General features: G+C 44.2%; 1 protein-coding gene across 6 annotated transcripts in view; it reads right to left on the bottom strand.

The window, feature by feature from the left end:
- Nucleotides 1–5,715: 5,715 nt before the first annotated feature.
- INSR (insulin receptor) overlaps nucleotides 5,716–11,994 on the bottom strand; it is a 111,403-nt gene continuing 105,124 nt past the window's right edge. For 5 of the 6 annotated variants that reach the window (XM_039515415.1, XM_039515416.1, XM_039515412.1 and 2 more), the window contains exon 21: nucleotides 11,451–11,805. In XM_039515415.1, coding sequence (XP_039371349.1) covers nucleotides 11,451–11,805 — 355 coding nt within the window. Of the gene's footprint in view, nucleotides 11,806–11,994 lie in introns of all 6 variants that reach the window. The other variant, XM_039515409.1, reaches the window with a different exon arrangement.

The raw sequence follows: 11,994 nt of genomic DNA, 5'->3' as shown, positions 1-11,994 counted from the left end.
TTTGTGTCTTTCCAGGCCAAACTCTGCTGCTGCTGCTGTTAAAGCTACAGGCCAGACAGCGTCAGGCTGCTGCTGTGCAGCACACAAGCCAGTCTCTCCTGCCTCTGTCTCAAGGCCAAACTCTCCTGATCGCCCAGGGAGGCTGAACCATGACTACTGTCGCCATGGGAAGATTCTTCCCCAACCGTTTGCTACAATCTATAGAACAAGCCACCATAGCCCCCACCATGAGCAAGGCTTCCAGAGATCAGACAGTGCTGGATGAATCCTTATCAGAGCTGCAGCTCCTCTTCCCTACTCCACTCAGTTTGGATTCATGCTGCTGGTACAAAGCACATTTTCCTTTTGCCGTTACGCAGTTGTGTAAATAGCTCTGATCTCCAGGAAAAGCCCATTGTGTAAGAGTCCGATACATCTGCACGGGCTGAGTGAATTCTTGTGGGGACTTAGCAGTAGCCATAGCCAAGGTGCTGGAAAAGGAGCACAAGAACCATGCTGACTTGCCTGGAGAGGGCATATGGATGGTTCCTGCTCCAGAAGGGATTTACCTTTTCAATGGTCTGCATTAACTGGTGGCATCTGACAGTCCTCACACCATGGATGTCACCCATACCCTGCCCCTGCCCCTGCGGCTTGCCCCAGGAAAGCCCTAAGACAAGCCAGTACTTACAGAGAAGAGCATTTACAGCTCCAGCTGGAGTCAATGGGCACAGTAGGTGCTCAGCACCTCTGGGACACAAGCCCATAATCCTTAGCCCACAAGCTCCCTCCCAAGCAGGATTTCTCTGCCTCTGCCCCCACTTGCGTCAGATACACACACAGCTTGGTGAGCTCCTTAGTGGGGCTCATGAGACTTACTTGGTTTGGGTTCAAGGGTGAGAGTCAGAACAAAAGCTCTGCACCTTCACCCAAAAGCCTACAGTCAGACACCTGCTTTCCCAGACCCAACAATTCTGTGATATATCACAGATCACTGTCTATGCCACAAATTGTACCATTCATCTTATGACACATACAACACGTTACATGCTAGCATGCCACGTGACAGTCCACTGTATGAACCTGTAGACCACGTGGGTGGGACAACACAGTTGAAAGAGATGCCATCATTGATTGAAATCTAGTCCTTTTGGGAGGAGGAACTGAATGAAAAGCAGTTCAGGTCCTATACTTCCTCCAAATCAATTTTTATGGGTTTTACAACCAGTTTCTTTTTAAAACATTATTCTCACTCTTGCTGCTTTGTGATAGGCCCAGATGAACAGCAGAGAAGGCTGATCTTAGAGGGGAAAGACTATACAAAAGGCCAGTGAATCTACACAGCAAACTAACTGGAAACAGTTTCCCTCCAGTCTTTTGGTTCTAGCCATATCAGTGGTTATGTGTAATAATAGCAGGTAAAACATTTTCAAGTGGCATAGTTTAAAAAAGTTGAGGCCATCCCCTTTCCTAGCCTAAGGGGTGGAATAAAGGTGGCTGTATTTTCTGGTTGCAGTCCAGGCTGTTAGCGAAGAGAAGGGTGAACTGCAAGGAGATTCAGAAGGCACTAACAAAACTAGGAAATTGGGTAACAAAACAGCAGATTAAATTTATCTACTGTAAGATAATGCCCAAGGGAAGGGATGATTTGAATTCCTCTCACACACTGATGGGTTCTGAATTAGCTGGCCTCTAGGAAAATAACCTCCTAGGCATTGTGCAGACATTCACTCACCACTCAGCAGCAGTTAAGGAAAACAGGGTTATGCTGTGCTATAAATACCAACAGGCTCTTCTATAAATTGGTGGCAGGCCCATTCCCTAGAATCCTGTGCTCAGTTTGGGTTCCTTCTTACAGGAATAAGGAAGGTCTAGAGACAGGTGCTGATAATCAGATGATTCAGTGGACATTCACACAGGGAGAGGTTAAAAAGATGAGGGCTATTTTGGCACTGATTCTTTGAAGAGTTTGGGCTCATTGCAGCATTAGGGCTCTAGTCTGCGAAGCAGTATGAGGAGCCAATCAGGGGCTCGCATTCACTCCATCCCATAACACAGAGTGACAAGGCTTCTAACAAATGGAAGCAGATGCTTTTTACACAGTGTAGAACTGCCCGACACAGGAAACTATTGAGCCTTACTCCTCAGCAGGGGCGGCTCTAGAAATTACACTGCCCCAAGCAGGGCGACGCGCTCGCCGCCCTTCCCCGGTCCCGCGGCCGGGGCAGAAGTGTCTGCGGCGGGTGCGCTGGTTCCGCGGCTCTGGTGGAGCATCCACAGGCAGGCCTGCGGGAGCTCCGTCCGAGCCGCGGGACCAGCGCACCTGCCGCAGTCATGCCTGCGGGAGCTCAAGCGGAGCCGCGGGAAGAGGGGACCCTCCGCAGTCATGCCTGCGGCAGGTCCGCTCGTCCTGGGGCTCCGGTGGACCTCCCGCAGGCATGACTGCGGAAGGTCCGCCGGAGCCAAATGCCGCCCTGCCAGGACAATGCCGCCCCACGCGCCTGCTTGGTGCGCTGGGGTCTGGAGCCGGCCCTGCTCCTCAGGAAGATGTAAGCAGGATCTATTACTTAACTGAGTAGGAAACAATATCTGCAGTTACAATAGCAACTATAAATCCTGCTTCATGGTTGCAGCTGATCTTCAGTTGGGGTCAGGAAGGAAATTTCTCCCTCTGGTAAAAAATAAAACAAGATGCAAGCGGGAAAATAAATAAATGAATAAAAAAAAATGGTCTCCCACAGTATTCTTGCCAGCAAGTTAAAGAAGTATGGGCTGGATGAATGGACTATAAGGTGGATAGAAAGCTGGCTAGATTGTCGGGCTCAATAGGTAGTGATCAATGGCTCCATGTCTAGTTGGCAGCCGGTATCAAGCGGAGTGCTCCAAGGGTTAGTCCTGGGGCTGGTTTGTTCAATATCTTCATTAACGATCTGGAGGATGGTGTGGACTGCACTCTCAGCAAGTTTGCAGAGGACACTAAACTGGGAGGAGTGGTAGATACGCTGGAGGGTAGGGATAGGATACAGAGGGACCTAGACAAATTAGAGGATTGGGCCAAAAGAAACCTGATGAGGTTCAACAAGGACAAGTGCAGAGTCCTGCACTTAGGACTGAAGAATCCCATTCACAGTTACAGACTAGGGACCAAATTGCTAGGAAGCAGTTCTGCAGGAAAGGACCTAGGGGTTAGAGTGGACAAGAATCTGAGATATGAGTCTACAGTGTGCCCTTGTTGCCAAGAAGGCTAACAGCATTTTGGGATGTATAAGTAAGGGCATTGCCAGCAGATTGAGGGACCTGATCATTCCCCTCTATTCAATATTGATGAAACCTAATCTGGAGTACCATGTCCAGTTTGGGGCCCCACACTACAAGGAGGATGTGGAAAAATTGGACAGAGTCCAGCAGAGGGCAACAAAAATGATTAGGGGGCTGGATCACATGACTTATGAGGAGAGGCTGAGGGAACTGGGATTGTTTAGTCTGCAGAAGAGAAGAATGGGGCGGTGGGGGGAGGGTTGATAACTGCTTTCAACTACCTGAAGGGGGGTTCCCAAAGAGGATGGATCTAGACTGTTCTCAGTGGAAGCAGATGACAGAACAAGGAGTAATGGTCTCAAGTTGCAGTGGGGGAGGTTTAGGTTGGATATTAGGAAAGACTTTTTCATTAGAAGGGTGGTGAAGCACTGGAATGGGTTACCTAGGGAGGTAGTGGAATCTCCTTCCTTAGAGGTTTTTAAGGTCAGGCTTGACAAAGCCCTGGCTGGGATGATTTAGTTGGGAATTGGTCCTGCTTTGAGCAGGGGGTTGGACTTGATGACCTCCTGAGGTTCCTTCCAACCCTGATATTCTATGATTCTATGATCTGCCACCGATGCATCCAGCGCTGCCTGCTGCCTGTCACGGGACACCAGACTAGATGGGTCATCAGCATGTTCTATTAACTCTCCGGTTAGGCATGAAGGTGGTGCCTAGAACAGTCTTATTTAACCTGCCTGTGTGGGACAAGTTCTCTCCAAAAGGCAACCGTGGGGGGAAAAAAACAAACCAAACCAAATACTAATTTTTCCTTTGGTGTAACAGAAAGGCGGCTCTAGACGTCTCCGGGCAGAAGGCATTCCTTCTTGCCAATGTTTATCTAATGGCTTCATGCTACACACTCCTCTGCCCTAAGGACAGAACCCAGGACAGATCACACAAGCAATTATGCAGAAGAGTTAAACACACCTCAAACCACAAGCCTATAAATTGGCAGGTCTGACCATTTTTTTTCTTAACATCATTCATTTTGCCAGTGAAAGTATCGCTTATTCCAAGAGGTGAATCTAACGCCTTTCATGTGGTGAAGCAGCATTCAGTGCACAGAGAGCAGAGACACAAATTACTACAGTTATTCTGGGATAATTTATTCAGAATTTTAATATAAACAGTTAATTGTTCAATATTTTACACACAGCAAGATTTTTAATATTCAAAGGTATTTTTTATACTTGTCACTGCTTGGCTTTTATATGAAAACATTGAAAAAATAAATCAAGCTTTTTTTAATTTTTTTTTTTTAAACCATGGCACATTTTGATCCTTTACTTTATTTCAAAAAAGAGGTATCTGCAAGACTATCCGCATTCTGGGACCTTCTGTGTGCAGAAAGGAAGGCAGGAGCAGCAAGATTAAACACAAAATATAAAGACTTCACAGAACTTCACCTAACATTTAACTGAATTTGCCTTCAGTTTATTTAAGGTACAAGCAGAACAATATTGACTCTGGGCCGAGTTTGATAAAGCTGATGACCAGAACCCACATCTGCGTAGTTCCTCAAACACAAACGACTGTTTTGATACTTGAACAAGTGTATCTGCAGCCCACATAAAGCTAAAGGTAAAAGCTTTTAATTTTAAGTAGGATTTTAAAATTTTAATTCAACCTTCCAAAGTCAAAAGTGGCCTCCAAAAATTCCATCTTTGGGGGTGGGGTGGGGGTAAATATTCAGTAATGGGTGTTGAAGGGTTACTGGGTGCTGCTTAGAGAATTTAAATGAGATAAGAGTGCTTGGTAACAAGGGGGATAGTACATCAGAGAAACGCAAGGACTTTCTAGTTGAGTATTTCCCAGTTCAACCTAGATTTTTCTGTTAATTGTAATACAAAACCAGAGCTGAACTGGGAATATATTTTGCAGTGTGTTAATACTGGCCCTGATTCAGCCAGTTGCTCAAGCACATGCCTTAATTTAAGTCAATGAGATTTATTCAAGTACTTTGAAAAGTTAGGCATGTAGTTAATAATTAGACTATCAGGGTTGGAAGGGACCTCAGGAGGTCATCTAGTCCAACCCCCCGCTCAAAGCAGGACCAATCCCCAGACAGATTTTTGCCCCAGATTCCTAAATGGCCCCCTCAAGGATTGAACGCACAACCCTGGGTTTAGCAGGTCAATGCTCAAACCACTGAAGTCTGGGCCAAAGCGTCTATCAATCATGATTTTCTGGAATGAGTGAAATGAACCATTTACTAGGATTTTGGACAATTTAGGGAGTTAAGAACAAAAAAGACTTTCAGGAACGTTCCTTCTTGCTGACTGCAACTACTTCAGCAAAAAAAAAAAAGTAACACTGTAAAAATTAATACTAACTTTATTATACAATATAAAAATCACCACTTCTCCACCTGTACTCTTATCGCTTGCTTTGTGGTGCAGTACATTTGTTAAACTGCAAGAATAAGTGCTTATCTTCTGGAAAGACACGAATGGTTTTCTTTTTTTTTTTTTTTTTTTTTTTAAAGGACATATTTCATGGCCATGGCAGCAGGTACTTGATAAAAACTGAAGTTTTAAAATTGCTCTCAAATATTGAAATTCTTCCAAAGGGAAAATTTAGTGTTGGCCTCATTCTTATGATATTAATAACAAGGCAAGCCAAAAGAGAACAGGCTGAGGCATGTTAATGCTCTTACATCAACATTTGTGTACAGTATGCAAGCAGAGTTAACATCGAGCCAAGCAGAAGATAAATTAAAATTGGCCTTTTTATTAAGTTCATAGAAACAACAACTAATCTTATCTCATAGACTTTATGTATTTCTGAAGTTACTATTCCTCGATTCCAATTCATTCAACCGCTTCTTTCCCTGGACACTACCCATAGGCGGCACCAGCTGTGCTTTCAAAGGCAATTAGTTCATGACATAAAACATGCCCACCTAGTCTCCAAGTAAAAGAGAAGATCCAAGAGAAGTTTAGTCAGGCGGCTTTTGAGGCAGGCTAGGAAATAAAGAGCATCAAAGGTTCTCCTGCAGTTTTCTTGCTTCCTCTGGAATTATTCGAGATGCGAGAGCAGAGCCTCGGAACCCATCTCACATGGACTGATTGGGCACCCAGCATGAGCCTCTTTAGCAAACGTTTATGGCACAAAAAATTTTGGTTTGATTTCTAACTTGTAATACAAGTGTACAGTCTCAGTAATATATGGAGGCACCAGCTCCGTAGTGAAGGCTTAGTGCTCCTCAAGGCCCCTTCTTCATAGCACAGTGATATTCAAGAGGGAATTTGCTCTCCTCTCCCCTTTCCCCAAGAAAATGAGGCTCAAGGATAATTGGCACAGTATCTACCTCACTCCTGTCCTCCTTCTCCATCATATTCTAGGTAAATAGCACGGGAAGCAACTTTGAGATTTTCCAAAGAGAAACCATCATCATATGCAACATACTAAAAATTAAGCAAAAGTGTCCCATTATTGCAACACAAATTTGACAGGAAACAGATATACTACCCCTAATCCAGAGTACCCTTTAGCAACCTAACAGCAGCCTTTTTCCATCTGATGTAGCTGCTTTACTACTCAATGATTGTGAAGCTGCAGCTTGGTCTATTTCATGTCACATGTCTAACCTAATCACTGCTGGCCCAATTAGTTTACCATAATCAGCTCTTCTGTTTTACAAGGACAGAATATTTATAAGCAGCCACAACAGACATTTTTGAACCTAGCAGATAGGTTTCTGCAGTGCAAGGTGTGCTGTATTGCAAGTGAAGTACCACCAGCCTTGCAAGAGGCATTCAGGAAGTGGCAACTGAATTAACGTGCAAATGCTTCTGAGAAACTGGTCTGTTCTCACGCTTTAACGTTTGCATTACAGAAAGACGGCAGTGCACAGGGACTCACTGCTCATCTCTTCTGCTTTGCTAGCTTTAGAAATAGTGTTACATTGTGGGGCTGGACACCTTTCGCAGTGGGGGATGTGGAGAACTCCCTACCTGCTTCACGAGTTCTCAGGTGACTGCTAGGAAGGGGGGCCCATCCAGACACATGTTGTGGTCATCAGTACCAATGATAGCCAGAAAGTCATGTTTTGGACAAGGAGAAAGAGGGCTTCTCAGTAGTGTGCTGCAACTGCTCATCCTGAGCCATTCCACCCTGGGTCCTGGACTACTGTTCTCCTCCTCCTTGCCTCTCACCAAAGAACATGATTTCTCCCTCAGCATGTGCCTGTGCTTCTGTTACAATCACAGTATTTTCAGCTCTGATACGAATCTGTTAAGTTCATCAGAGCAACAGCTCCCCAGGGACCAGGAACAAGCCAATTATTGCTAACACCCTTTCTGCAAATGAGTTAGTAGGAACAGCTCAAAACCAGAAACTTTCGTCCACCACACACAGATCTCATCAACTATATTCATGCACGGGCCCTGCTGCCTCTTGGCTGGTGTTACAGGAGTAGTTCCCAGCAACACACAATGCCAGGGTTCTTCCGAGTCCCAATACGCTTCAGGATAATGACAATTTCAACAGCATGGACCACAATGTCAATTGTGGGCTAAAAATGAAGATTTTCCAAAGCAAACGTTGGGCTTTAACAGAGCATTTTCAGTTGTGCTTCTCACCTCTTCAGAAAAACAAGCATCAGCTTTAAAAGCTAAGTGCTGTAACAGCTGATTTTTTTTTAAAGGAACTCGATTTCAACACCCACCCCCGCACCCACACCCACGCAGAGAGAGAGAGAGAGAGAAAAGAAGTTTGAAGTAACCCATGCGAGGAACATGTATTTATGCCATGTAAATGGACTGCCTGGACCACAAAACACAGTATGTATTCCCTGCCTTCTTCAAAGAGCTGGACATTGCAAGTCATATGCACTACACAGGGCCAACCAATATCAACTAAAGCTAGCCAAACCCAATACGGGGTTCCAATATTTGTGTACATATAAGGTCTTCTACAGTGCCAACAACAGCCAGAGACAATCACTTCAATTCTGCAATGTTCCTAAAGCAACAATATGGTGAGAAAGTTGTACTTTTGGGGTCACATCTTGCTATCATTTACTCCAGATTCACACTGGTATAAATTAAGAACATGGACATGATCCAAGCTGTCCAACTCAAACTAGAGGGAGGGATAGCTCAGTGCTTTGAGCACTGGCCTGAGCATTGGTCTGTTAAACCCAGGGTTGAGAGCTCAATCCTTGAGGGGGCCATTTGGGGATTTAGTTGGGGATTGCTCCTGCTTTGAGCAGGGGGTTGGACTAGATGACCTCGAGGTCCTTTCCAATCCTGATATTCTATGATTCTAGATCTATTATGCACTGTTGATTATCTGGTCCACACTGTTCACATGGTATTCCAAACAAATGCCATTTATTCTATTTCAGGGCACTGCATCAGGAAGAACGTCCAAATACTTAAAATATTTAGCCCTGGAAATGGCTATTTTGTCCATATCAGGATATTTTCCTGATCATAGCAGAACTAAGAGAATTGCATCAGTCAAATTTGACCATTGTCTACTTAGAGCCACAAATAGGGTCTTTGGTTGTTACTGCTTAAGTTAAGTGATAAATGATTTGCTGTTCTCCCATCCCTCTGGTGAATGGTCCCTCGTATTGGAATCAGTTGATATTGATTTTCCCCAATTCATAACAGGTCCAGACCAGACTATTTCATCAAGTCTAGAGATGCACAATATTAAAAATAGCCTTATGGGACACTGAGGTAGACTGTGCCAGCATAGGACAAAAAACAAACAAACCCACCACACCCTCCTGCCTAGTTTTCAAAGATAAAAATGTACACGTTTTGTATGCTTTACGAAAGAAAATTGTTTGTTTTTACAGTGATTTATTTTATATTAAAATAAATAAAAAAATTTCCTAATAAGAAAACCTCTCTCAATTAGAAAAGTGTGTGAAATTTCTTCCCTGCAGTGTAGCATAGAGCTGCTAAATAGTTACTAGTTTGTAAAGCACAAGAATGCAAGCTAGACCTTTCGAACTGTGAAGTTCTGGCCTCAGATTTATACAATACATTTTGCATCTCATTTTGTGAACAATCTTTTTGTACCTTCTCCCTTTGTCCCAACTGAGTCCGGCCCTACAAACATAAGGGGGTGCTGTTCCTTTCAGGAGGTGCAGAAAGTCCATAATCCTTTATCTAGGTGCTGTACTGCCAGGCGTCTATAGTTTTGGGTTAGCAGGGAGGGATCAGTGATGTGCTCCCTATTAGCACCAACCCTTATTTTATTTTCAGTGATTGGTCTTTCAGTTGCGGGGAGGCTGAAGCAGCCACATGTGGTCTGAAGTAACAAGCCACACACCTACATGCTTAGTGCCCCACCCAGATAAGCCAGGACTGCACCCAGCACAGGGAACTCATGGGGTCACAAAGAAAAGCTGCTGATTTTCACCTTCTGTCTCCCTTTGAAACCATCACCTGCATTATAATAGCCTGCAAGATCCAGGGGTTTGCTTCTTTCAAGCCTATTAGTACATTCACTCCCCTCTGCTTCAGCCCCTTTCCCTGACAGTACATCCTTTCATCACTGTAGGAGACACGTAGTTTCATGATGCTTTTCTAACACCCTAAGCTAAACAGCTTTGCAAAGAGCAGCAAAACAAAGCCCAGCCCAAAACACAAAAGTTAGCATCCTGAAGAGCTGGAGGCGAGGGCTAAGAACAAAACATGCCCCGTAACTATCCATGGGGCATGGTGCAGGCATCTCAGGAAAACACCAAAGTCCCACTTGTTGTGCCAGGCCAAATGCCCACGCAGGCTGCAGACAGGCACAGACTAGTTCACCACAGTCACGTTCAGCTTCGGCTCCACTCATGGAGCCAGGAGCCTGGCACTTCCCCCTGTGGGTGGGTTAGTGTCTGTTGTTCTGTTCGAGTTTTTGCTCTTTCACCTGGCGCCATTTTCTCCAATGTCTGTGGGAAAGTGAACGTGGAAGGGAAAGAAAGTGAAGTAGCAGAGTGACGGAGGGCTGAGGCAATGCTTTGTCTGTCAGCCTCCGCCAACCAACTCAAGTCCAAACTACGTTATCTTGGGGCTTTAGCTGGAGCCAGCTGACTGTGTGATAGAAATCACAAAACTCTATTTTAAAGCCTTGTCAAGTACAAACTTAACATGTGCTTCATAGCTCCTAAGAGGGTAATCAGCTAAAATAAAGTTCATTCTGAAATCCATGGACCACTTTAAGACCAAACAAACTCACTCCCCAATCTCCTCCCCCAAAAAAGAATCATAAACACTCAATAATTTATATGGTAGTTAACATTTAAAACTAAAAACATTTTAAATATGTTACAACAAACAATATATATACTCAATGCTATAAAGACAGAAAGCTTGATATCAGGTCAGGGGTTCCTGTTTTGTTTGGTCTTGAAAGTAGCCACAAATCTCAGATTTCTACTCCTTTGGCTCCTAGCATATTTTTCCTCATATGCTAATGAGAAAAAACTACTCCCAAGAGTCCTTAGTACAAAAATAATCTGTTTAGGGTTCAATCACTCTAGGAAACTGGGAAAGAGAGTACACACTTCCAAGAAGAGGAAAGCTTCTGTGAGAACATACAAAACTTATGTACAAAAGAAGTGTATATTTGTATAGATATACACCCCATGTATATATACTGTGCGCGCGCGCACACACACACACACACACACACACACACACTCGGATTTAACTCATTAAAAAAGTATGAAAGCAGCAGCTATTGGTCAATCTGAGGAAATGGCGTGTCCAATTGATGGGTGTTAAAATCCTTCGGCTGTAGTGAAAGAAATGCTTCTGAAGAGGATGCCATAAAGCTTGGAATTCTGCTGAGAACATTTATGTCCTGCAGAAGTTTTGTTCTGCACTTTTATAATGTAGCTCAGACATCATTGATTTTCATTTCCTTTGTTGGCAAACGTGGATTCTCTTCTTTCAACCTAATTTATAAGGTCAGTTCCTGTTTTGAACCATGGCTACAGAAGGGACAGCCACCATGGAAACCTTTTCCATTTATGTTCACAGATAAGTCAATTGACAACCACTCAACTTGTCAAAAAAAGTCTCTTAATCATAGGATGATTAAAAATCTGAACAAAGAGTTTGTAGTTGTATGTCATACGCTGTGGCAGCAACAACAAGAGTCCTGAGATTCACGGAGGGGAAAAGCAAAGACACAACCCTTGGGCCAAACAGGAGATGTTAGGAAGGGCTCGACCTAGGCATGGACAGAATCCGCCCGTTTTTCTTGCCACCGTTCATGTGAGTGTAAGGTATATGCTCTTCATAGTTCCCCTTGAGGCCCATGGAGGGCCCGTTGTCCCGCCCCAGTACTTTGTCCCTCTGCGAATAGGAGGAAGGGTCAAGGGGTATGCTCTCCATGTTCTCAAAGTCCATTTCAAACTCCTCTGTCTCAGGAGGTTTGTTTTCTTCACTATAAAAGAATGACATCTCTTGGAAGCTGGGGTGCAAGTCCTCCTTCAGCATCTCAATGATCTCAATGAAGGTAGGGCGCATTTTGGGGTTGTACTGCCAGCACATCTGCATCAGACTGTGCCTGAAAGGGGACAGAGAAGAGAGTCAGTATCTGGGAATCACTTTCACAGGCACAGACCTGAGCAGGGGCTGGTGTAATTTAATATCCAAACCAATGTTGGGACAAACTCCCTGCAATGGCTGTCAACTCTCTGATTCCCAGGTCGAACATTTCCACTTCTTATGTTTTCTTCTCTTCCTCTCCAGTTTC

The sequence above is a fragment of the Mauremys reevesii genome, linkage group 26, assembly GCF_016161935.1.
Source record: "Mauremys reevesii isolate NIE-2019 linkage group 26, ASM1616193v1, whole genome shotgun sequence".
Classification (NCBI taxonomy): Eukaryota; Metazoa; Chordata; order Testudines; family Geoemydidae; genus Mauremys; species Mauremys reevesii.
This window is presented reverse-complemented; position numbering and strand designations above follow the sequence as displayed.